Source organism: Triturus cristatus, chromosome 10 (assembly GCF_964204655.1).
Source record: "Triturus cristatus chromosome 10, aTriCri1.1, whole genome shotgun sequence".
NCBI lineage: Eukaryota > Metazoa > Chordata > Amphibia > Caudata > Salamandridae > Triturus > Triturus cristatus.
In genome coordinates, this window is record NC_140593.1 from 131151503 (window position 1) to 131178993 (window position 27491).

General features: G+C 43.1%; 1 protein-coding gene and 1 long non-coding RNA gene across 3 annotated transcripts in view; one reads left to right on the forward strand and one right to left on the reverse strand.

Moving 5' to 3' along the window:
• Positions 1 to 16756, forward strand: part of LOC146789024 (uncharacterized) — a 62808-nt gene extending 46052 nt beyond the window's left edge. Inside the window, exon 3 of the long non-coding RNA XR_014970013.1 lies at positions 16356 to 16756. This is a non-coding gene — a long non-coding RNA (uncharacterized LOC146789024). The remainder of the gene's footprint in view (positions 1 to 16355) is intronic.
• Positions 1 to 27491, reverse strand: part of LOC146789025 (ectonucleoside triphosphate diphosphohydrolase 3-like) — a 226827-nt gene that overhangs the window by 45011 nt on the left and 154325 nt on the right. For both annotated transcript variants that reach the window (XM_085630627.1, XM_085630626.1), the window contains exon 2: positions 17170 to 17300. In XM_085630627.1, coding sequence (XP_085486753.1) covers positions 17170 to 17289 — 120 coding nt within the window. In that variant the 5' untranslated portion in view covers positions 17290 to 17300. The remainder of the gene's footprint in view (positions 1 to 17169; positions 17301 to 27491) is intronic.

Genomic DNA, 27491 nt, shown 5'->3' on the forward strand with positions numbered 1-27491 from the left:
TGCCTTTCAAATATGTTTACACCCGATATTCAGAATACAGGTACCAGAGGGTTTGAGTTTTCGAGTATTGTGATACAGGTGTAACTCACGAGTGTTATTAGAAATGGTCTATTCGTCCTTTAGTTTGGTGTTGTTTGGCTCTAAATGAACTTTTAATGTATGTTGTAAGGAACTAACAAAACAGAAGTACAACATTTCTCCCCAAAAAAAATCTATAATGGACTCCCACATCACCTAGTTTACCCCTTGCAAAAAAGTAAATGAAAAGAAATACCTCATTTTTTAAGCAGCATTCTCGGTTTTTGGGGCAGGATTCTTAGAATGGGACAGATGCCTCTGGCTGAGAGTTGAAACATTTCTGTTATGGGGATGTGGGACTGGAAGGCAGGGGCCCCTGCCTGAGCCCACTTTGCCCATGCTTTAAAACTTGCCTGAAAATGGGGTTCCCACCATTTCTTCCCAGTGCCTTGGATGTTTCCAGATATTATACAGGAACCCAATAGTTTCAATTGAGGTATTGCCTAAAAGAGACACATTCGGACATGCATTCTGGAGCTCCAGTCTGCATTGGCCCGTGCACCCAACGCCACATCTGAGCCGGATCAGCCTGAAGGGTGCACCCTGAAGCCCATCTGAAAGTGACTGCGGCTTCTGGGCACCCTCTACTGCCATGCTTCAGAGAGGAGGGCAAGCGGAATAGTTGTCATTTTTTTTAAATTCTTTAAATCTTCTTTAAATGGACCTAATGTGGGGCTAGGAGTCTTTATTTGCAGACACATCTTAGTGGTGTCGCTACTGGGACTGTTTGAGGTGTTGAACCACCTATTAAATGCATCTTCTGTTCGCCTCTTGGGTCCAAGGACTCTCAACTCTATGTTGATGCTAGTGATGGAATTTGGAGGAGAACGTGGAGAGTTTATATTTTGATGCATCGTTAACAATGTGTACTATGCATTTCCACACGTGGTTTTACATATTATAATTGCATTTAAAGCAAATGTCCTAGGATGTACAGAAGTATGTTTATTAATGTGATTTAGTTAGGCGACATTTCTGTGTAAAACACCATCTTGAACAAGATGGACGCCATCTGTGTCACTCAGTCGCTCCTCCCCCACTGCGCGTACCCTCTCCCCACAGGCTCCGTCGCACACAGTCAAGCTGGAGTCCGGATAGTTAATTTCCACAGTTGTTAATATTCAGATCATTTTGACTCTTTCATGATGCGTTTGTAATATTGTTACATGAAGCTATGTTTTCCGTTTATTCACTGGACCTAATCGTTCAAACAAAGTCTTCTTGTCAAATGTTTCATATTTGTTCATCCCCGGATGACATTAGTATTGAGGGTGTTAAAAAATTATTCAAGTAAATGGGATAGTGCCTATGTGCTAAGTTAATCATGTTTATTTTTCTTGTGTTCTGATTTTGTGAAGAAATGATACATGTTCAAGATGAATGTGCAGAAATTCTGATTTTCTTTGGAAGAATTGTGTATAAAAACCCTTTATCTTTTCGTTTGAGACAGATTTTTAGGGGATTTCTGTGATGCTGCTGGGGATTCGGATTTTGCTGCTCATTGACACTTATATTTTTTTCTGACTTTTACATATTCTGTATAACTCTACATCTGAGAGCAATCTGGGCATTTACTCTGTACCTCTTATTTTGAATTGTTGTAATAAAACTCTTTACCTTTTCACGGATTTAGAACTTATTGAGATGACCGCTTTCTTAATGAAATGTAAGACTCAGCTGTTTTGATGCTTGGGGCCATTGCCTCATGAAACTGAGGTTTAACACTATCTGTGATCCAGTAATCTATGGGAGGAATGAATGAATGAGGTAAATATTGGGGTGTTAAAATTTTGGGTACGTTTTTGTTCCCACAATTTTACCTGGGATATAAAGCATTGGAGAAACAGAAGCTTGTCTCTCAGAATCTTTGAAGTATTTATTTAAATTGAACTTGTCTCTCTTTAGACCTATACACAAAGACACATGCATAAGCAAACATACGTACATCCACATACGAAAAAACAAAGGGTATAATTAAGGCATTATGGGCCTGAAGAACAAATAATATTTCTCAAAACGTAGTAGCAAATTACAACAACTTTGTGTGGATCCATTCTGGTTTTGCGAAACAACATATGTACGATTCGCTAAATCATAATTTGGAGCAGGTCACAATTCGACCTACCCCATCAATATTCATGAGGTAGGTCACAAATTTAACTCACTCGGATTGAATGTCATCACAGGGATGGTGTCCTTCTGGGGTCATAAGATCACCATGTCTGTAGTTACATTTAAATAAAGTACATTTTGTGATGCAGCTCGATCCCTTAAAGAAAATGGATTTGCATTTAAGAATAAAATATTCTTTAAAAAAAAGTTTGTGTAAGAGTATGGCCACTGCTCTTTACTGAAAATATGTGCTTACCGCAATGCATTGATTAGTTAGCCACAATCTGAAAGGTTCCCAGGTGAGAAAATAAAATGTAAATGTGATAGAAGGGTTCAGGTTAAAGGTACCCTGACCACCTGGGACCGATGGAGAGGTCTATGAGGGACCCCTTGTGAACAAGAAATTGTCCAACATTTTTTTAGTGCACCCGGGTCCACCCGGATCCTCACAAATTTGGGTGAATCCATGTATCCAGACTCCAATTAAAAAAAACACAAACACCCACTCACAGACCCACACACTCACTCAAACACCCAATTAGACACACACACAACCACTCACACACCCACTCACACACCCACAAAACCACTCACAAAGGGTGGTGGCGGGGTCCCATCACTGAGCCAATTTCAGACCTGTGGGTCCCATCCCTGGTCCGGCCATATTTTAACTGCGGAGGAGAGACACCACCCCGAGCTTTGGTGTGGCCCAAGGGACCTATTTCCTGGGCTCTAGCTGAAAACAGCAGACCACAACCCCCAGGACACTGATGATCGCTTTGTCGCCAGAGCGTGGGCATGGAAATTTTCACTGGTTCCACTGGTGGAAGCAGAGATCTAGCGATCTGCCAGTGCTCTGGTGGGCAGGGAACGGAGGACTGATACCACCCAGCAGTGCACAAAGAAAAGCTGCCCCCACTGGTGGAACAAATAAGACAAGCAGGTTTCCACTGGCACCCAAAGATGGGTGCTGGCAGGGAAACCGGCAGGGCCACTGTGGCCATGGGCCTCCCTTCGCATCCCCTAATGTTAATGTATGCTGTGGGAGCCCTGGGTGAGACTATAGCAGCCACAAAAACTATTACATTTTTTTAAAGGTATAGGTATGCAGGAGTGGCCTAGATGTGCTGCCATTTAAAAATAAAATACACAATCTGCATTACTTCCTGTGTGCCGTAGATGAGACCGAGCACCCCTCTCCCCCAAAATATAAAAAAAATAACATAGGCAGCATGAATTTGAAGTGAGCAGAACAGTCACTGCTCCTGGCAGTTGGCAGCCCATAATGCCCTGCGAGGGATATATACATATAGGTATGATTCTTATGGTGCCCCTAGAAGGGACAAGAGCACCACAAAGTATTTTAAAAAATGTTGTGGGGTGCTGCAGCGAGCACACTAGCCCTGTAGGACCACTTTTTAAAACGTTGACGAAAATCTCCTGGGTCAGTAATGCGTGACTTCCAGAAAGCGTACCCTATTATGTTTTACAGCACTCCATGCTGAAGTTGTATGATGTTTAGCTGGAGTGTGGGAACCCCTTGTGGTTGTTCTAAGGCTACATATCATGGCTGCAGGAGTGTGAAAAAGACTCAAAACATGTTTAATGGTCTTTTGAATAAAAGTATTTATGAGACAGTAATTGTTAAGAATCATTTTTAGGTCTCGCCTACGCAAAGCGCAAGCGCTGTATTGGAGTGACCTCTTGGAATCACTCTGGACTTTTTCGGAAACTCGTGCATGTACTGCACTGTTTCCAATGAGCACACGTGTATGTACTGCGTTTACCTTGCGGGAGCGAGCAGCGGTGCCATCTGTTTGCAATTATCGCGCCCGCGCTTTGGAAACAGATGTTGCCACTGCTCGCTCCCGCAAGGTAAAGGCTGTACATGGACTGAGCCTTGAAGCCACGCCCCTGTTTCCCACCGTGGCGTTGCCGGCCCAACTCCACTCAAACCCCCTTGAGTGGTGTCCTCAGCGTCCACAGGCATCTAGACCCCTCCACTCCCTTTATTACTGTGGCCACAGTGCCCTCCTTATCCACGGATGGCAGGCAGGACCAAAGGCTCAGACCACTCAGTTCAGGTGCGCAACGCCCATTGTGCTGTAAAAGACGCTGCACTGCCCCGCACGCTCCCCTCTCTGCCCGGGCTAGCACCAGGGGCTGCCAGGGAAAAATTCAGCACAGAGGAGGCCGACACGTTTTGACTCTCCGACAAACACTTCCCTGGGCTCCATATATGGCTGGTGATAGGCCACGCTTTGTGTGACGCTTGTAACATGCCTCTGTGCATAAGTTGTCCTCCTTTGGTACATATATCCCCATAGACATGATCCGGCACGTGCCCATTTGGACATTGAAGGCCGCGCCATTGTAGCCTAGAAGCACGTATGGCTTTCAGTGTGCTCTACACAAACGAATAAACATAAACATAACATTGAAATAGTTCGTAAAAGGCAGAAATTGAGCTCTGTCACCCTAGCGACATGCATGTTATGTTGTCTTCCACGGTGCCTGCTGCACAGACATACGGGTAATATCTGGCCTTTGTTTAAGTGAGCTTCGTCTCCTCCTCCTCCTCCTCTCAGCGTGGCTCGGTGCTCGGCGCTCTGTATTTCGTCCGTCGGCACCAAACAAGATTTGCTCAGACCCATAACTTTTTTTCTGTTGCCAGTGAGGTGATGCAGGTGAGTTTCATCTACTCCCATTGTCTGCATTTGCTCCTGCCCCCCTCCCGCTGTACTTTCAGTTCCAGTTTTCTACTGTGCACCTGCCCCCCTTGCCGCCATGTTCATCATGCTCCCGCCCCCCTCCCGTTGTCTGCATTTCCTTTGCTCTATCAGCCGTCCCACACTGTGACTCTGATCTCTATTTCTGCACAGCGGCAGAGCACCCAGGATAATGTGCAGCATGACTAACCACTTATACTGTCCCAAAGGCGAGACCTATTGGCTATGCTAATGCTTGTTTTTATATGTAAATGAAAATACTTTGGATTATAGTTATTGATAAATTATGGTGGTGATTTCTTGAGAAAAGGCAATTGTTCTGCTTCATATAGGTTGATGTGGCAAGCCTGTGCTGAAGCCAATAAGCCAACAAAGGCAATAGTTCTGCTTCATATAGGTTGGTGTGGCAAGCCTGTGCTGAAGCCAATAGGCCAGCCTTCTACATTTTGATGTTCTGACTCTTTGAGAAAGTCAGTAGGTTTGCCTTACTTAAAACAACATCTCTTTGTGCTGTTACTCAACGTTAAAAAAAAGCTCCTAGAAAGTCAATGAACAAAACAAAGGTTAAAGTGACAATATTTCAGGTTTGGTAATAACATCTTATTTTACATTTAAAAAAAAACAAAAGTAAAAAATTCGCTGAATAAACTAAAGATGAAAGTGATGTCATTTGTAGGTATGGTTATAAAATCTTACTTTACATTAAAATATATCTTAGAAAATCACTGAAGGCACAGAGCAAGATGGTGGCCGCGACTTTGGCCGAGTGAGGCAGCGTCTCGCTCCGCTGGACTGTATTGAAACCCCGACTGACGGTGTATACTTCGAAGAATCGAACATGCCGGGGAGACTAAAAACGCACTGAAAAACAAAGAAAGGAAAGAACTACAATTACTTATGGCCTTTGTCTCTCACCTGGACATTTTAAGACCCGCTCTTTCATTAAGGCTGCAATGGTTCCGGCGGGCTGCCTGGTGTTTGGATTTCTCTGTACTCTGTACGGCGCCCTCTACACGGCTCTCCCTCTCGGCGACTCCGGTGCTTTCTTCAATCCCCTTTCCGATATCGGGGATGCCACCTAAAGCAGCTTCCAAAGTGGCGAAACCCCGCAGTTCCATCCGAAATCTGCCGGACGCGGACACGAAAGTCTCAGGGACCTCCCGGAAAGGCAGAGCACCGATGGCAGACAAAATCCCTCCTCACAGTCAGCCGGCTGTAACCGCCACTTCTTCAGCATCTGGTAAGGGGCAGACATTGCCCGATATCTTTGTTAAGCTTGGAGCCAGGGAAAAGACTGCACTTCCCAGCCCGTCAGCTGTTACCGCAGCTACCCCGGCTTCTGCTACTCTTTCTGATATTATACAAGGTCCTTCCTCGCTGAATACATATGCCTCCCTTTTTCATACCTCGATTAATCCTGCGCATTTGGTGGCTTCTGCGGATCCGCTTGAACCTAAGGGGTCGGATGTCTCTCAAAGAGAATCACTGATCCTAAGTCCTTCTGCTGTTGTTCCTGGTTCTGCTCCGGCCCAGTGCATTCTGGATAATGTAGTCCCATCCTCTAATATACATCTAGCTGTTACTGCTTCCGGACTTTCTACAGAATATTACCATAATGCCGGGGGGTCTGTGGTCAGTGACTCAACAGAAAAATTCTATTCCGTATCTGATCATTCACTGTCTGGTGAGGAGGATGATCCCGATCTTCAATGGTCGGATTACGATAGTGATACAGCAGATTGGCGGTCTAGCGAGATTTCAAAGGTTTTGGCTGCTGGCACGGTTCGTAAAGCTCCTGGCTCTAAACATTCGTATCAGGAAAGCCTGCACGATAATTCTCGAGAGGATCAATCTCAGTCTAACCCTCAGGTACCCCTTAACCACAACAGAGGGGATCCCTCTGAGACACCGGAGGAGGTCTCCTTGGCGACAATATATCACACGATTATGCAGCATAGAGAGGCAACCAAACAAGAGAACTTACGTACACAATCTGTTTGTCGTAAATTGCAAAACTCCCTCCGCCGTGTTATCAAATCATCTGTTGAGATTACTACAAGAGTTACGGAAGCCGAGGAACGAATTTCAGCCCTTGAAGATGCTGTGGTTGCGCAAAAGGATCTAGTCACCGAGGTCAAGGAACAGCGAAAGGATATTATATGGAAACTCTCTGACCTCGAGAATCGCGCTAGAAGGAACAACTTGCGCGTCTTGGGGATTGAGGAAAATTTAGAGGGTGACGATGTCCGAAAGTTTATAGTGGAGCTTTTCACAGATGCTTTCCCAGAGGTCACACAATGGAACTGGAACTTAGAGATTCAGAGAGCGCATCGCTTTCCACTTACAAGGAAGAAACAACCCTCCGCCAGTGTCAATAGTTCCTATCCTCGTGCTATCTTGGTCTGCTTTAATAACTTTCTCGCTCGTGAACGTATATTTGATCTAGCCCGACCTAACAAAAAGCGATCTGCCAAGGGCTGTCAATTCTTTGTTCACCCTGATCTTGCTACAGAGACAGTTGATCGCTGTTGGCACTTACGTCAGCAGATTCCTCTTTTCCAGGCGAAAGGTGCTCAGGCTTTTTTGCTCTTCCCGGCAAAGCTGAAAGTGATACACAAAGGTCAAACGAAGTTTTTTTTCTCCGAAATAACTACTAAGGAATTCTTGGACTCAATGTAGTTCTCCTCCTTTAGTTATGTTGTGGTTCTTCTTTAAAAATTGGTGTAGCTATTGTTCAGAATGGGGATCCTTATTTTCTCTCGGGGGGACGATCTGTTTCATATATATATATCCCCTTGGAATCTTTTTCTTTTTTAATGTTAATAGGATCGTTCCTCATCTATCATATATATGGGTGATACTACAGGCCCAGCGGAGCGTGGGGTGACGCTTACTCAACCATCACAAGGACCTAGGTCCTGAGCTCCGAATATAGGGTGTGGGGTAGGGGGGGGGGGGGGGGGGAAATGGGTGGGTGGCTGTGTTCAGCACGGGGTGAGGTGGGTGGGAAGGGGGGTGCACTGGGTGGCGTTGTGGTGGGTCGAAGAGGTGATTGGCTTCATTATTAATATATGTGGCAGGATGATTTCAAATACATTCAAGATGTTAATTATTTGTTTATTTCTCAAGATAAATCGTTGGTATATATTCTATAATCTCTTAAACTATATGTTAGATATATTTCTCCTTTATCATCACTAATGGCAAATCGTAGACTGACGTGTGCAACCTGGAATATCTGTGGATTATATGATCCTAAGAAGCGTAGGATTTTTCACAAGTTGATACAGGTGATGCAAGCGGATCTAATCTGCTTGCAGGAAACTCATATCTCTTGGGCCAACCGCCACTATCTTAAATTTCTGGGTTATGATTTAGTGGCCTCCACCCGACAAACCTCCACTATCAGGGGTGTGGCTACTATTTAAAAAATGGGGGTTACGCGAGTTAAAAGGCTTAAGCAAGAGAACTCAGGAAGATGGTTAATTGCTGAATTACTTGTCAATAAATCTGTGCTTTCGATATGTTCCATTTATGCATCTAATTTAGATGACCCGCAGATCCTGATGGATTTAAATGTAGAATTAGCCACCTGGCCGCACCCGTTAATTTTCTGTGGCGACTTTAATATGGATATTCCTAGTCGGTTAGATATCACTAAGCACATTGCCTATGTCGGGCGGAAGCCCCAGGTTTATAAAGCACTTCGCACTTTACTCTTTGAACATAGGCTGGTAGATTTATGGCATGTTAACTATCCAGCTCATGATGGGTTCACCTTTTATTCAATACCCCATCAAAAGATGGTTCGTATTGATTTTGTTTTCACTTCTTTTGAAGTTCTGGGGTCCACTAAGGTTCGAATCGATCCTCGGACTATATCCGATCATAATCCTATAGTTTTTAGCTTTTCGTGGGACCGCCCTGTTCACCAAATAAGATCATGGACTTTTGATAGGAAATTACTACTGGATAAACTATATCATGAACGGATGTTAGTTTGGATTCCTGAGTTCTTTGAAATTAATAGTTCCACTGCACCGGTTGGCTTAGTCTGGGACACTTTCAAAGCTGCCTTGCGCGGTGAAACCAAGAGAATTGCGTCCTATCGATGGCAAACAGAACAGCTGAATCTCAAAAACAGAGTTGCAGTACTTCAACAAGCGGAGTTAGACCCGAGTACTAGTATCCGTAATGGCGAAGACGTAATAATTCGCCAGAAAGCGGTTGCCCTCGCTAAGGCTAACCTCCTGGATCCTCTTTATGAGGATATAGCTGCTAAGTATTTTCAATTCCGTTCTTCAATGTATGAGCTGAGTAAAGCTTCTGGTAAGGTTTTAGCAAAACGTTTACAACAAAGGGCAATAGCAAGTCAAATACCAAAGGTCAAGGATCGGTGTGGTACATTACAAGATTCACCCAGTGGAGTGTTAAATACTTTTGTTGAGTTTTACTCAATGCTATATACCGAGGAGCCAAATATACTTGAGCAGCAACAAAAACAGTTAGAGTATTTCTTTAAATCCCTCGATACCCAGACGCCTTCTCTTGATCAGAATTCAATTCTTGCTGAACCTATTAGCTGGGAAGAAATCGTAGCTGCTATAAAATCTCTCTCTATTGGCAAAGCAGCGGGGCCTGACCTTATCCATCTTGAATTTTATACGATTTTTTCACATTTATTTAAGTAGCAGATGTTGGAAGTCTTTCAACTTGCCCAGACGGGGGTCATTCCTGACTCCTGGCGGCAGTCGACTATCGTACTATTTAAAAAGAAGGGTAAGGATGAACTAAATCCAGCATCATATCGGCCCATAGCATTAATAAACACCGACAGTAAAATTTACTCAAGGGTCTTGGCGTTTCGTCTTGTGCAAATAATTTCTCCATTAGTCTCTATCCGTCAGCACGGGTTTATCCCCGGTAGAGATACGACCGATCACATCAGGCGGGTCATCGCCCTTTTAGATTGGGCCCAGGTGACAAATTCTCCCCTCAGGGTGATCCTGTTGGACGCCGAGAAGGCGTTCGACAGGGTCTCCTGGGGGTACTTATGGGCCGTCTTGCATTGGAAGGGGATAGCGCCCGAATTTATCTTGGCTTTACAAACTCTGTACATATCTCCAATAGCCAAAATTCGTATTTCAGGAACTGAATCAAGTTACTTTCCCATCACTCGTGGTACTAGGCAAGGATGCCCCTGCTCCCCCCTCCTTTTTGCCTTATTTATTGATCCTTTTCTTTCTTTGATAAAAAATCTCAAAATATCTCCCCAATTATAGTTCATGGTATTGAGTATAAAGCATTGGCATATGCCGACGATACAGTGGTATTAACAGACAACATCACTGTCTCTTTTCCGGCATTGGAGACTCTAGCAGCTCAATTTGGCCTAATCTCAGGCTATAAGCTAATCATCACAAAAACACAAATACTGCAAACATCGGCTATGCCAACGTCGACTGCTATTATTAGTACACAGGCAACATACCTCGGCATTCAGATCTCGGCTGAAGTTGATCAGATTTCTGATTTGAATTATTTACCTGTTATTGATTTGCTTCACAACAAGCTAGAACGGTTGAATCATCTTCATCTCTCTTTATTTGGGCGCTGTAGTGTTCTTAAAATGCTGGTTCTCCCAAAATTCTTATATTTATTTAGATCCATTCCATTATTAATTTCTAATCCTACTTTAATAAAAGCACAAAGGATCTGTCAAAGGTTTTTATGGGCATACCGTAAGCCAAGACGAGCTGCTAAATGGACCTGTCTTCCGCAGGAACGTGGGGGCTGGTCAGTTCCAAACTTAGTTTATTACTACTGGGCAGCTATGATCCAGCAATTCGCCTTTCCACTACTAGGGAAGACTGTGGAGTTATCGCCGTATCTGGCCCCATCAATATACTCAATCGCATTAGGTGATGCTGCAAAAGGGATACTAACACGTATCCTTGAGCCAAGTTATTTAAAAAAAACGAGGTTCAAGGTTGCATGGGCCCTGTTTACGATCTGGCAAAAAATCCGTCGTCTCTCTTCCATCCATAAGCTTAATTATTACACACCACTGAATGCTTCCGGATTACTTCCAGTGATATTTCAAGATGGAGTAGTTTCCATCTGGGCCTCTCAAGGCCTGAGGGACATAGGAGACCTTGCTGACTCTGGCCTGTTGGCCTCTTTTTCTTCTTTGAAACACAAATTTCAATTACAGTCTAATAATTTTTTTAAATACTTACAAATTAGAAGTTCTTTTGATAAAAAATCTCTAGAAAACCCAACATTTTTTGATAAAATTTTGATATTTAATTAGTCAAAAGGAAAGCTAAAATCGGTACACTATATCAAACTCTTTTGTCTCAACTCCCAGATGACTTACTTGATTATAATAACAAATGGGCAGTTAAATTCGGAGTACCCTCCATTGATTTAAAACTTCCATTGATGTTAGCTAGGACGGTTTTTGTCTCCGGGTACCCTTCGCACTCAAAGCTACATGGTCATGTTTAATCTCTACTATACTCCAGCAAAACTAGTTAGATGGGGGACTGTCACTGGGGGTAAAAGTTCATCATGTGCAAGATGTAAATTTCCATCTGCTGATTCTCTTCATATGTTTTATGATTGCCCTGAGTTGTCACTCTTCATCAATCAAATCGAAACGTTTCTTACACAGATCACTCAATCTTCAATTAAAATCTCCGCTGAAATGGTAATTACTGGTTATCAACATGCCATGATCTCCGAGAGATCAAGATACGTACATTCTTTTTTGTTTATTGCAATGGCAATGTTTAGACTATGTATCACCTCTCTTTGGATAAATTCTGAGCCCACCACTTTTTTTCACTGGCAGGCCAGGATGCTGGCATGGTTTAAATTAGAAACTGCTGTACAAAAGTTTCAGGGAAGGAGAAGACGTTTAATTGCCTCTAAGAACTGGGCCCCTTTTCAAGATTGGTTAGCAAATTAATAATGTATTTCTGCTCATGTATTGTCTCTTTGTACATACTCTTATATGATTTGGTTTTCAACTTTTTTTTATCAACAATGCATTTCTGTTCTGTAATATTTTTATGGTATCTGTTTGTATGAATTGTATATTGCCAATCCCTCCCCTACCACCACGGGGGGTAGGTTGAATAAAATAAAAAAATAAAAAAAAGAAAATCACTGAAGAAACTAAAGGTTAAATTGATGCACCCTCACATATTACATCACTTATGATATATTCAGTGACTGCATTGATAGAATCCCTAATGGAATTTGAAATTACATCATTGATAACACTGTGTATGGCGGGGTTGCGAGTTATAGTTATAGAGTTATTTATAGTCGCCACTGTGTAGCTAGAGTTATGTCAGAGTTCCAATAGGAAGCCTGTTTTTGTTTTGCTAATAACTTTGGGGGCGTCTGATGAATCTGCACAAAACTTTCCAAAACTAAAGTTTATTCAACACAACTCCTTCCTGGAAAGGTTCGGGGTGATTCATTAAGTGGAACCCAGAAAAATGGAGGGAAGCCCAAAATGTTGATTTCCCATGTCATTTTTATTTAGAAATTCTGTCGCCAGTACAGAAAAAACGGTTGGATGGAAATACACCAAATTTCAGCGGTTTATGAGAAATTTGCAATTAAAGAGGTTTTGGTCCTGGATAGAGAAATATCCATTGCATTGTTTTTTGTGCTCCTCATTACCTCATATTACATGTTGTTTGCAAACCAGGTTTGCAAACAAACCCTTTACTTACCTTTTCTGCATAGTTTGTTTTTATTAAAAGCAATTTTAAAAAAAATTAAAGGAGATTAGTCCCCGTGTCCTGATTTTCTTTTTCAAAAAAAGTATAAGGTGGCAAGATAGGGATAACCTGACCCCCAGGCATCTGTGAGAGGGAGGTACCTAAAGCAACCCCCCCTGGTGCCAAAGGTTATAAAGAAACATTGTGCTGCGGGTACTGCTGTTATCCAGTAGAACCCAGTAAGGCCCTCCTTTGAGGTACTGCAGTACTCCTGCCGGAGCCGCAGCAGAAGCTACACCCCATGCAAGCTTCACCGGAGAAACCTTGCATGCTACTGTGGTACCATGAGGGTTAAGCTTGAGCACCGGTATCACTGATTTGTTTTTAAATTTAAATGTGGGTTGGAGGTATGCAAGAGGTTAGCTGCCTGCAGGGTTTGGGTGCAGGGTTTACCATAGGCCATGCGCCGCAGTGGAGTGGTCGCCTGAAAGAGTTGGATGTTCTCATCAGGGGGTTGGCCACCAGTAGCGTTGGACCATAGGCTGTGCCTAGCGGGGTTTTGCCACCCAACCTCCTGCTACACAAGGTCTAAGCCATGTGTAGAGAGGGGTTGGCAGTCCGGCCAATCCCTGCAACCAACCCCTTGTGTGCATGGCCGAGGGCTGTGTGTAGCGGGAGACTGTGGGGAATAGGATTTAAAAAAACTGAAATTCACTGAAAAATCCAAAGTTTAAAGTGACATTTTAGTTAGTTGTTTAAATAACATAAAAACTGACATTTGAAAACCCAAAAACAATTATATTCATCTGTTACAGTTTAATGAGCTAAATATAACTTACACCCCCACTATGCACATCTTATCGCCTCACATATTACATAGAGGTGGGCGAAGAATTCCGCTCTGCCTGCGGAGTTTTGCCCACTCCGTGTTCCGCGAGGAGCGTAAAGTTCCGTAAAACTCCACAAAGTGATGAGGAGCAGAGTTTCTCTCCAGCAGCTCACCAATGCTAAGTTGGGAACCGCTCCCGAGAAAAAATCACGAGCCAGACTTCCTGTCGGTGAGATTTCTCAATGCGGGTGGTCGTGGCAGGTCGCGACAGCTCATGTTAGGTCGCGACCACTCACGCTGAGAAATCTACCGCTCACATTGAGGATGCTGCTGCTCAAGTAGAACATCTACTCGTGCGGCAGAATGAAGCAGCGCCCTCCGGTGCTGCGCGTAGTGCTGTTTGCTGTGAATTTATAGTGTGGGACAAACTACTGGTGCTAAAAATCAGTATGAGCAGTGCTACTTGCCATACTCTGCTGCTTGCAGAACTCCGCGGAGAACGGCGGAGTTTTTGCATCACTTGGCAGAGTTTCGCGGAGCAGAACACCGTGACCTCCGCCAAGGCTTAATATTACAACTTTCATGACATGCTAAACTACATCATTAACGACATCCCTGAGGACATCTAAAATGACATTATTGATGACATTGCTGATGACATCATCCAGTCATTGTTATAGCATCCTATAGGGTTTTGTACTCAAAGGAATTCAATATGTTACAGCGGTGGCTAAATTTCTATTCACCTGAATGGAATTACTCACTTAAAGACTTCACATGACCTGTAATGTTAGATAAATAGGTTGACAAGTATGCCTTTGCCACTGAAAAGACACCTTTTGCCAGGCTCTAAAGAGAACATTCAGTAGTTTGATAAAATACACTACACGCATTCCTAAAATGGGCAGCCTGGCCCTCAGCCTTACAGCCATGCTTAAAACCTCATCAAAATGGGACACGGTTACGTACTAAATTACTCAACAACCTGCCACACAATCTTCAGCAAAGTTCTGGAAATGACCATGCACACCTTATAAATGTCCTACTGCAAAGAATTTGCTTATAGCATTGTATTACAAATATTTAAGATTGGCATGTGCCCAGATATCCACTGGAGGATAATCTATTGTCAGCAGAAGCATTCGCCTTTCTCACATATTTTTGGGAACAGACTTCAGCTTTAAGTCACAACCTACATCAGATGTGCTTATCCTTTACCTCGTTTAACATGAAGTAATAGTTGCCCCCTAACCTTTACTAATTTGGAAACAGTTTACCATATAACCTATAACTTTTGCCACGCACAACCACACTTGCTTTCACTACTTAAGCTTTTCCCGTGCGATGCACCCACACATCTTCACACAGAAACTCTATGCTGTAGACTATGCTGTTACCAATGATGTCACGAATGATATCATCATTTATGTCATTTAAGATGTCCTCAGTGATGTAATTTAACATGTCATGAGTGATGTAATATGTGAGGTGATAAGCAGTGCATGTTACCTCGGGAAACTAGAACTAGTGAATTCCAGTAGTTTTTTGATTTTTCAATGTTTGTTTTTACATTATTTCAACACCTAACTAATATTTAACTACAACTTGTGATTTTTCAATAAATGTCTATATTTTTTTCATTTAAGGTAAGATCTTATTTCTATACCTAAATATAATGTTACTTTAGCCTTTCTTTTTTCAATTAAAATACACACACACACACACACACACACACACACTCCGATGTAACCATTATAAACAAAACAAAACAGCTTTGCAGTGAAAGGTAAAAAAGTGAAAGGGAAATGAATGTGTCTGACTAAGTGCAATTCTGTCACTTTCAGGTATATTGACAGTTGTGAAGGAGGGACCCTAGGGGGAATCAGGACAAACAAAGGTGAGGCATGGGCCCCATCAAGACCCCTCTCTAAAGACATCAGTGGCACTCCCTCAGTAACCAGGATCCCTTCAGCTGTTAGAAACAGTAAATGAACAGTGAGAGCCCCACATTACTAAAGAGGTGGTTAGACAATGTATTTAACTTGAAAAGAGCACACTGCATGAATTCCTTCTTTATTTATTTCTTGTGTTCAAGAATAAGTGTGTGAACAACCCTGGCAGATCCAGATCAGCAACTGCCAGCGCTGTCTTCAACAACTACCCTCCTTCTACATTCTACATTCCCATCAACAACATATTGCTAAGCAACTGCTAAATAGACCCACCATATGCACATAACATCAACAACCAACATACAACACAACTAACAGTGCTAAAGTAGGAACTAGTAGTATGAACTCCATGTAGGCCTATGTTTAATAGATGGTGTCGTTTCTAACAACAGTGCTAACTTATTGAGTCATTCTTACTATGATCAAGATGTATACATATGCAGAAGTAATTGTTAGCATTATCATGCTTTGATGTTGATATCTCAGGTGTTTCCATTCACGATCTGTGGTTGTTTTGCATTTTCTCCACACAGATTAATGGCTTTAAATTGTCTGATAGAATGACTTGTGTTCGTGTGGAAGGATGCAAATAACATGATTTTGGCATGAATTGGGTTAGTCATTTGTACAGTTTATGCTTAGTGAAGTAATATATGAGCGGTAATTAGCAGGCTTTGGCGAGTGCATGTGATACAGTTACTTAAGAGCACAACTAAGTTACTTGAGATATATATAACTGGTGAATTTCAGTGGTTTTATTTGCTTAAAACAGTATGTGTTACCTAGTATTTTCACAAAATTATAACGTTCCTTTTTCCTTTGTTTTTTTATGTGAATTTCTACGTTTTTTTAATGTAACGTAACATATTATTACATTTCCTAACTATAACATCCCTTTAACCTTTGTTTTTTTCAGTGAATTTCTATGTTTTTTTAAAGAAAGGATGGATGTCCATCGCTCTGCGCTGCCTGGGGATTGGCTTAGGGGCCTGCCCACCCTACACCCAACCCTCCGCTGGCATCCAACCCCACCCCATACTGTGCACAGCCTTTGATGACAAAGAGGACTGATGCAAAACCCGTCCAATGAAATCCCTTGCCACCCTGTGATGTGTCTGTTATCCTTCGTCCTATGGCAAGTCCCACACACATTTTTATCTTTTCTTGCTCTTCTCTTCCCCTTGTCGCATTTCCTTGTATTATCAAGCATATCTTATATGTTATAGCCCTTAGAAGCAGCTTTACTGAAATACAAATTGTGTGAGAGCTAAATAAATGTTGCCTTGTACTCGAAATAAAAAAATATGGAGATAAGATTATTCCTGGTTTTTAAAGACAACACTGTATATTTTTTTTATGGTTTGGTTTGCTGTGATGTTTGTGCTGACCAAATGTTCACTTCCAGAAATAGTGCCTCACTCCTGATGAATAAATACATGACAATCTCTATCAGATCAATGTCAGCAGCATTTTGGAGGTCTGTTTAGTATAAAAAAGATGGTAAAACCACCAAAAGAAGAAGAAAAATATTAACTCCACCAGTTGATTGGATTAAGATGTGGGATTCTCATTAGGGACAGCGAAAGAGTTTTGTATCATAAGGCTACAGGGAGGCGTTTGGAATTACCGCATCTCTCATAAGGTTACAGGGAGGCATTTGGAAGGAGGTCAAGATGGGAGTGGAGCAAAGATTTAGCCCTATATTTCCAAACTTATGTCTTTGAGCTTACCTTAAGGCCTGGAGAGATCACCTCTTTCTTGTGGATCTGGACAAATGCAATGGCTATGATGACAGCAATGCTAATAAGCAGAAACAAGAAGGCAACCACTACTGGCGTCTTTGAAGGCATCCCACCAGCACCTGTAATGATAAAACATTGCATGAGCAGTTTATAGTGCACCTCTATGTGCAACATTATGTATTATGTCATTTAGGGAAGGATCTAACAATTGCCATTAGGTGGCCCATCATCATGGTGTTTACTCCCCAAATCTGCATTCCAGTAAAATCCTACTTAATCTCAGCACACCCCTTTGCGTGCATTAGCCTGCCACCTCCATGTTATGCCTCATACATTCTGGTGCTTCCAGCTACTAAGATATTAGTAACTTAAGTTGGTGACTCCTATGCCCACCAGCATCACTTTTAATACTGCATTATGGGGGAACTATTTCAACTATGTAGCAGAGGTAACTTACCAACATGCCAAATGGGCTAGCAAGGATCTCGGAAATCACTAAACTCTGAAATGTCTCTCTGGCACCAAGAGGGTCTAACAGGCCCAGAATGGTGAAGGGGTGAAAGAAATGAGGGGTAGCACATACATGACCACAATATGCGTTCAACTACCTCTTTGATGCGGTCCTCTGCTCAAGTTTCATAAATGCTACCCAAAGACTTCTCCTTTCCCTTAAATGTGGCTGTCATCAGATGAATGACCAACAATAGGCCCACTGCCCTGTCACTACGACAAAGCTCCAGCTGATTCAGTAGAAGTCCAAATGTGCACCATGAGGAACTCCCAGCTGCCTCCATCTGGGAGAAGATGTACAATCTCACTGGGCATCTCATGGACCACTCAACTCTTGGAAATCAGATCTTCTTTGCAGTTTGTAATTGTTGGGTTCTCTGTAGCTCCACCTTACCTAAGTTCAGAAACAGACAGACCTTTGATCCTCTAGCAGAATTTTATAGTGAATCAAATTTCATTTCCAACTGAACTAAAGATGAAAATGTCTTCCCCCCCTGACTCCTTCATAACCTCCCCATCTTTGAGCCAGTCCTCCCTTAATGCTTGCTTGCTAATGAAGTCCCCTTCCATGATGGCTTTTGGATGCTAGATTTCCTCTGCCAAACTACACCGAGCAGGAAAAGCACATTTGTAGGAAAGTGAGGAATGTGTAATCTATTTGGGGATTGATTTATGGTACTTAACATCATCAACATAATAAATATTTATTATGGAACAAACTTACATCCTTAAAAACAACAGAATAAATATAAAAATACATTTAATCAACTAGCAGTGTAAAAATCTAAACTCATCTACTTTAGAATGATCACAATTAAGATCCCAATCCTTTTTTGGTGCTGCTTACAGACAGCTTAAGCTCTTTGTTGTTGAAGGTCTATTGCCACTAATACATTAAAATATATACATAAGGTGTGTGTCGGGGCAGCCATTTTCCCTTGATTGGTTGTTTTTTTGGTCTATTTCCTTTCCATGCCTCCTATGCAATAGGTATCCGCTGTATTTGTTTCGCCTATGGAGCATTTCTTTTTTTCTATGTTTTAATTGTATAACTTGTGTTATTCCACTGCTTATATTCAGAAAGCGAAATTATTTTCTTCTTCTGGCGCTCCATGGTAGTGCATGTTTTTTTGCTTGCTACTTTCCCCCTGAAAGCCATCCCCTTTCTGTCTTACCCCGCCAACAGCTCTTTGCGCCCCCTGTGAACTTTTAAGATTTTTTTGTTGTAATTTTAACCCCTCCCAATGCTCCTCTGCCTAACACCCTTCCTGTTCCGCTACTCGGTCCTGGTGACTTCCTCCCCTAACAAATGACACCCACTACTCCTTTGCTCTACTGCACTTTCGCTTCACATTTTTAGGTCTCGCCTGAGCCAGCACATGCCCTGCCCTGGCGAGACATTTAGTTAGCGGGCTTTAAAAAGCCTACCACAGCTTTTTGTGTGGCATACTGTGTGCGGTTACGCGCACAGGCACGAGCAGAGGCGCCATCTGGCTTTCCTATCGCTCTCCCAAGTGCGTGCCTTGCTCTGCCTCTGTCTTGCTCACCCCTCCCCCACCACAGAGAGAGCCCACCACAGAGCGTGTCTCGGGGCTGCGCGTCTTGTTTCATGTAAGTGGGCTTTTTTTCCTATTTTTCATTCTTCTTCCTTCCATACCACTTTCCTCCATCTTCCCTTTCTTCCTTCCTCTCGCTATTCCATTCTACCACAGTACTCTTAACATCTCTCATCCTCGTTTTCTTTCCCTCCCTTCCTTTTTTATTTCCTCCTCGTACCTCTTCGCACATTTGAGTTGATGCTGCCACCTCCAAACCTCCAACCCACCCCGCCCAAAATCCAAAGGTGTCGTGTCTCATTTAAGGTGGTGTGTACTGTGTCCTCCGACTGTTTTTGTGTATTTTGAGATGGCGCCACATTTTCTCTCTCGCTTCTCGTTCAAACAGGCCACTTATAGGTCTTGATTTGCTTGATTAGGGAATGTAACGTGTTCACTGTCTGCCTTGTTAAATAATGTCACTTCAGAGATAATGCTTCTCCTAGGAATGTTTTCAACGATAGTGATCCAAAAAACTTTAGCCTAATTGGCTGCCGCTCTAAGAACCCTTTAGTCATAAATATTACTTTTTGCCTTATTTGGGCATTTTGCCATGAATTTTGTATGTTTTTCTTTATGTTGCGCAATAGCGGTTTTATCTGCAGCTGCGTACTGTCCCGGGAGCACGCCTCCAGGCTGTTTGCTTGTTTTAGTGCACACTGCTCTTCCTATCTACGTTATCTATGCAGCGTTAACTTGTAGGCATACACTACTTGAAGCCACATTATGTTGCCATTCTGCTGTTAGAGTATTGTAGGGATTTCTCCTCCTCTCTAATTTTGCCTCTGCTATGGTTCGAAGATTTCCATCTTCCATCTTCGGACTGCTACAAAATAGCTTCTTTATTTTTGGGAAGTTTTATACAGCGCGAACTTGACCCGACGGTATCAGCGCTTTAGACGAGCATCAGTTGCATTATAGACGGACACATTCATTTGTTATTTGGGACGGAGAGGAGTAAGTGATTTGCCCAGAATCACAGGATGATGGACCCACTTCCCCATCGTCCAAGTCGATAGCTCTAGTAGTTAGGCCACATCCTCAGGTTGTCACCTCTGCGCTCCTCCTCCTTGCAATCAGCTTCATATGGGGAGGCGGGGGAGTAGGTGGTCTAGTGTGGGCTGCAAGAACCAGGGTCACCATGGAACACATCAGCATCAGTACTGGTATGCAGTGTCTGCATAACGATGTGCCCGGAAGTAGGTGGATGACAACAGTGGCACTTTGAAAATTCTGCAACTAAAAAGTTAATAAATCCATGCAATTGTGATCTTGTGACCAGGCAGCGATGGGATTCAACACTAAGACAGTGACCAATTTCCTTTTGCAATCATGTGATATATATCAGACATGACATATATCCAGCAACAACACGGCCACACAACCGACGGAGAAGGCGGGTTAGCAATAGGTAAAGCACTCCCACCTGTCCTCCGAAACACCACATCATGGGCCCAAAGGTCAATGACTGGAATTACCACCAAACCGGGAGACAGAGACAAAGACATTATCTGAACCACGTCATCACCAGTCAAATCAGACCCTTACTGTCGTAACCAGGCAGGCCAGGATACTAACGGCAGACTGTGTGCAGTACAAATGGCAACAGCATAACATACCCACATAACACAACTTGCTGCACAAATCTTTCCAGCTGTAAATCTGTGATGTGTCAACGGGAACACTGGCATCCGAGGATAATGAGGGCTGAACAACAATAATTAACAAGCATTGGCATAGCCAATAACTCTCGCTTTTGGAACCTTATAAGTGTTAACCCATGCAACAGTTGATGTTGTTGCACCAAGGATATTGTGCTGCATAACTAAATACTTATAAGGTCCCAAAAGCGAGACCTATTGGCTATGCCAATGCTTGTTTTAATTGCTTTTTTGTAGGGCCTGGCAGCTTCTAAAAGGCAACTCCTTTCTTTTTCATGAGCTTTAATGCATTTTATGGTCACCACATCAGCTCACACAAATGCATGCTGATAGATGTATGTGTATTTGCCATCATCTGGTGGCCATCAAAGCGTCGTGACGTATAAGTGGGCATGCATGATGACGCATCCACGCATATACAAAATCATGCCTTTGTTTTTGCTCATGCTGAACAGCATCAGCAGTACAGGCAAAGCCATTAGGTCTACAATGACAATGCTAAAAGGCGAGACCGCTTCCCTCGGTCAATGCTTGCTAATATAGTGTTTAAAATACAATAATTACTACTAGTAGCAGAATTGTATAAAGTGCACACAAATCACCAAAACTTCTATTTACCTTGGGGGTTGCAGAAAGTGGAGAGCGGAGAGACCTTTACTGCCTCCTGACCAAGTAGGACAATGGTAGAGGTGTGGCACAGTGGCCAGAGTGACTGACTATGCAGTACGGCGTTCATGGTTTGATCGCCGGTGGAAGCTCAGCTCAGCATCATGTGCCTCTGGGTAAATTGCTCACTTGATCTACCCGACGGGCCCCCCAGCTCCTGGATACCCTTAGTTCGCGCTTTAAAAATGTGAAATTTGAATTCTGAATTTGAGCAAGCTTAGGATCATGTTGGCCTTGTAATGAACCTCAGCCACATTCCCCGCTCTCAACCATGGCAATATATTATGTATTGTGTACCGTGTACAATATTCAGAGGGAAATATGAGGTAAGAGAATGAGTGTCCCTTTGACTACATGTCCTTGATCAACAGCACATCCTTGGGTGCTGGGGCTGTGGTCCAGCTTGCCCCCTGGAAGGAGGAGTCAGGTTCACTTTTGCACCAATTAATTATTGTGTCACTTTAACTCACATTTTACTCCCAATCATTGTTCACTTGTTGCAGTACAATCTTATCAAGAGTCTATCGCTGCAAAGCGGGTGGTTATACCAGAACACTATTACTGATACTATTACTGCTACTAAGTGGTTATTACCACCCCAATACCAGGTCCTGGATTACCGTGCCCTCATCCTCTTGAGATGGAGGAATATGTTACCGGTAAAGCAGGTGGTGTCACTAGGTGCGTTATTACTGGTTTTGAAATCTCACGTGATAATACCGGGTATCTAAGTGTATGATTTCTTGACATACTCTTGGTTCCGCTGTAAACAGTGTGGTTGATCCTGTTGCACATTTCTTTTGAACCCCTTGACAATTTATACTAACAGGATACCAACTTTGCGGCTAAAACCAATTGGCAGGAGCGGCTGGGTGTAGAATACTCTGAGAATGACTGGAAAGAAACCCTAGAGTATCATGCCCGCTCGGAGAAGTGCTCTTGAAGTGCACCTATTTCAAAATCCTCCATAATTGGTCTTGGATTTGGTCTCCTCTCAAATTATATGAGGCTCGTCTGGTGCCTAATGGGACATGCTGTAGATGTTCTGATGTTGCGTGTGATTTGTACCATGTACTCTGGTCATGTCCTGCACTTGATATCTATTGGCGTTATATATTGATGACGCTTCAGTCTACTAGTTTACTCTTTTTGACGAAGCGGACAAGCTAGCTTTGTTGCACGATTTTGTTGCTTTGGGTAGTATGCCTTCTCATTGGTGTCGACGGCTCTTATAGTGGCTAAGATCTGCATATTACGGCATTGACGTACTGCACAGGCGTCCACACATCAAGAGTGGCTTGGTGAATTTTATAGATTAGCCACATATGAACACAGGATTTACAAGGTTCAAGATCAAATACAGGTATTCTATGATGTTTGGAATCTATGTAGAGTTTACTTATCTTTCTCGCGTGTGGGGTATAATACTCTTATCCGTGCAATTGAGAAGGCAATTGGATTGTTTCAATCTAGGATTTGAATCTGGGACAAAGTGAGGCTGGTGACTTCAACCATTGGTTTGTGGGGTGTGTGTCATATGCAGGCAAAGGCTACCTCAGGCATTGCTTAAACTGTATTTGTTAAACGAGAAGGCTCCTTTGTCCCTTATTAGATTTTATTTTTCTATTTTCATTCATACTCTCTAAAGTTCGCTTGTCTCTTGGGTTCTCATTTAGTATTATATTTATGTTGGATTGCTGTACTTTGTGGAGTGCTCTGTATTGCATTACAGTTGTTATCTTGTACATTAAAAGTATCAATCATGAAATGTATATACATAAAAAAGAACCTCTTTGTGGGAACGTTTCTCAAGAGCACCAAAACTTTTCCGAAGAGCCACCGTAGGAGACTAGACTGGAAATACCAACAACTGACAAACTGGAGGACTTCACTGCACCATCTGTGTATCAACATTTCCTTTTTAAATAGGCTGAGAAGCTGCACACATATAAACCAACCTAAATATAGTAAGGCATTAAAAAGCAGGATGCATTTAGAGTTAATGGGAAAGAGGTCCCACTAGGTGCTATTTTTAGCCCTCGCCCAGGACTAATTTACTTCCTCTGTGCTCAGATCCCTGGGGTTGTATGGAAGCCCCCCCCCCCCCCCCCCCCACCATGGAAGTTTGTCTCTTGGAGAGGTTGGCACGGACTACTGTACTACTCCAGACTCAGGAACCTCTGAACATCTGTAACCCTGTACATGGAAACAGATGTTCGTATAGAAAATAAACCAAATAACGAGTGCGCAATTTATTTTTCTTCAGTTGGCATGGTGATAAATGGCAGCTCCCAATTCTAAATCATCAGGCTTTAAGACGTATTTGGGAAATAATTTTTTTGTCAAGAGCCTTCTGTAGATGAGCTGCTCCCTCAGAGCTCTGTGCTCGTTCCAAGGCCACTTGATAGGCAGAGAAATTAACCTTGATCTTAGGTAGTATACGCAGGGCTGCCATTTTTATTGGTGTTAGTCCTTCCAAAGTGCTAACCTACCTAGGGAGCAATGGAGCGGTGTACAGAGAAGGGGTGAATGGTGCATTACATGGGAGGACGATTCACTGGATCACGTGCTCCTTGAACAGAGGTGCGCTCAGCTCCCACCGGAAGCGCAGAAGTAACAGGAGCAGCCTGCTGTGGCAGCCATGTTGTCCCAGACCCTTGTGGGTAGGTTGAGAAGTTTTGCCTTCTGTGGCTGTATCGTCTGTACTGCTGAACAGACTCCGAACATGGTCAGAAGCCAGATCCCAAGTCCTTCTTAGCATTGTTCATCGTGGTCCATCCAGATGCCCGACACCGAGCAGTCCCTACTGGCGGCAGGCTGGATATCTTCTAAAGTCAATGGCCTGCACCCAAGGGTTTACCATCTTCTTACCATCAATCAGGGGACCTCTCAGACTAATCGGTCAGGATCCCATCCAGTACTACCTGACCCAGTCTACTCATTCAACTACTCACCAGACGCTCTGCGAGCTGCTCCAGAACTTTAACGTCAACCACCCCGTGGTAAACCGAGATCAACTGGGAATTTACTACAGTGACATCTGAAGTCCCTCTGTACCCCCAGCGACCCAGAATAACTACCCTGATATGGTTCTCATTTTGTGAAGGTATTTACAATAAAAAAAAAAAAAAAAATTTAGATAAATTCATGAATCGCTTTCGCTTAGCAACGTAAAGAACACACGCGCTAAAAATGTAGAGAAAACTATTCACCGACTAACAGCACACCATTAGCACCTACAGACTTTCACCCAATGGTATTTATTTCGTGAGTTATTTTGTTATTTGCTTGCTTGTTTTTTGGTATGTTGGTGATTTGCTTTATGTACTTATTCTTTTGGTTCAGGGTTTTGTAAAGCACCAGCTTCAGACAGGAAACCACATTGTTGTACAAATGGCTGCCTTGTATAAAAAATCCCCCTGCTTTGAAGATGACCCGTGGCAGCATGAGACCACTCTCCACATATGGAGTCATATCTTGGCTTCAGAGGTGGCGGAACTGCACTCAAAAGGGACTGTGTCATTCTAGAAGGAGGTGATAGCCCCGGGGGTTTAGCGTTTAAAGGGGCATGTCTCTTTGAAGAGGCTTGTCTTCTGTTTTCTTTTGAAAGTTGCCATATCCGGTTGATTTCAAAGTTCTGAGAAAGTTGGATTCCAGGGGGGCCCCATACCCCAGATTATTCTACCTCTCTGGAACATGATATTCAATCTGGCACCTGCATTAAAGTTTGCTTTGTTACACCTCTTGCTTTGCTCTGAGGATAGTTTGAAATAAAAGTGCAGCTAAGTATTTGTGTCATGGTCCTCACCTGTAATAAAAACTGTGGAAAGTAGTTAGAGCTTCATCCTTTGTGCCACCAACAGCCAGTGAGAATCAAGACAATATGAGCTGAATTTTTCAAGTTCAGATTCAGGCTACTTGGTTTTGCAACATCTGAAGTTTAATATCTTTCTTGGAAAGTGTAGACAATTGTAAGCAAGCAAGTAGTGTCCGTTCAATGGAGTAGTTGAGATGGATGGATGGAAGTTGAAGTTACCCAGTAGGGTGGTATGGGCATGCTGGAGGGATGAGGTGGTGAGGATATCAGAGAATGTGTCAGTGAAGTCCTTGTTCTGCCTCCGAGCCCTGATGGAAGGCGGCGGATTGAGTGGAGAGTGGAAAGAGTGGGAAGTGACTTATGGTACAGGATCAGAGGATTTATGGATTACAGCGAGGCCTCCACACTACTTATAACTGCGATCCGCATGATGGGGGCAAGGATTTCTAGAATGTGCGATGATGTGGGGGTGACCCATCCTTTTGTGATGAAGAACCTATCAAACATGTAATAGGTGTTAATGTCTGCTACGCCTGGAGCAGGGAGCGCGTTGATGAGCATGAGTCTGATAGTTTGAGTGTGAGTGGTGGTTAGTGGGATGTATATGATTTTGAGTCTATGTGTTGTGAGGATGCTTGGAGAGTGTTTATGTGGTCTAGGTATGATTATGGGTCAGGGTAGTGTGGGGTGCTGGGTGAGGCATATGATTGTATCTTAAATCTTTTGGTTGCAGTGAAGCAAAGTTTCTGGCCCAAACTTCTTCCTGGCCCTGAAAGATCCAAACAAAAACTTTTTGGGTTATTTTGCTGGGGTTTCTACCCTGAAGAAAGGAGGGTAATGGGGAAGAACTACAGATGCCCAGTCGGATGTGGTTTTGAGCATCCAACTCAAAAACTGTCTAATAGATGTATTCAAATGGCTAGCAGCAGCCCAGTTAAAGTGTAACCAGGATAAATCTGAGATCCTCTTATATGGATCCTTCCCTCCACAGTTCAGGGAAGCTCTCTGGCCACCAGATTACCCTGTACCCTGTTCTACGGGACAGGCAGTCAAGAACTTGGGAGTCTGGTTCGAGGAGAACCTTCGGTTCTCTATGCAAATAAAGAAACTGGCAGGTCAGTGCTTTGGCACATTGAAATCCCTTAGGAAGCTCCTACCTTTACTACCTAGGACTGCCAAGGAGATGGTCATTCGCGCTCTGATTCTCAGTCGCCTTGACTACGCCAATGCACTATATATTGGCCTACCAGGATACCAGCTCAAGAAACTCCAAGTGGTTCAAAATGCTGCGGCCAGAGCTGTGATGGACATTCTGGGCAGGTCTAACGTAAGACAACATCTACTGGACCTTCACTGGCTTCCAGTGGCTAAAAGAGTCAAAGTTAAGGCTGTTACTTTGGCCCACTCAGCCCTACATGGCTCTGGTCCGCTCTACTTGAAGAAACGGTTTAGTTTCTATGCCCCCCGAAGACATCTGCATTCTGCCTCACAGTGTCTGGCATCGATCTCCCGTTTTCAGCTGGTTAGAATTGGAAGAAGCTCTCTATCTTTCAAAGCGGCTGAAGCCTGGAACTCCCTTCCTTTTGAATTGCCGAGCATTCATGACCCTAGTTTGTTCAAGAAGAGGCTAAAAACTCTACTCTTTATATAAGCGGTATTGTCGTACAGTTCCCTACAGTTTTCTATTTGGCTCTCGCGCCAGGACACTCATGAGTAGCTGTGCACGTTATAAATCACTGTAACATAACATAACAACCCGAGATATTTCTACAAAAACAGCTATTGGTGGGAATAATAGGACCCAGCTCTGTGCACAGCACACAGAGATGCAGGAGTGTTGGCCAGCTGATGCAACCAGCCAATTTGGGATGAATGTGGACTACTACCCATAATCCAAAGAATCACAAAGATACTAGAGGGGTTTCTGCAGCACAGGTCCATGTGCTTAATTTGTGGCAGTGTTCGCAGGTGGTGGACACTGGCAATCATTTTTCATCATCAGACTTTGACACAGAAAAGTGAGAAAGAAGGTGGGGATAAAAGATAGGAAAACAATGACAA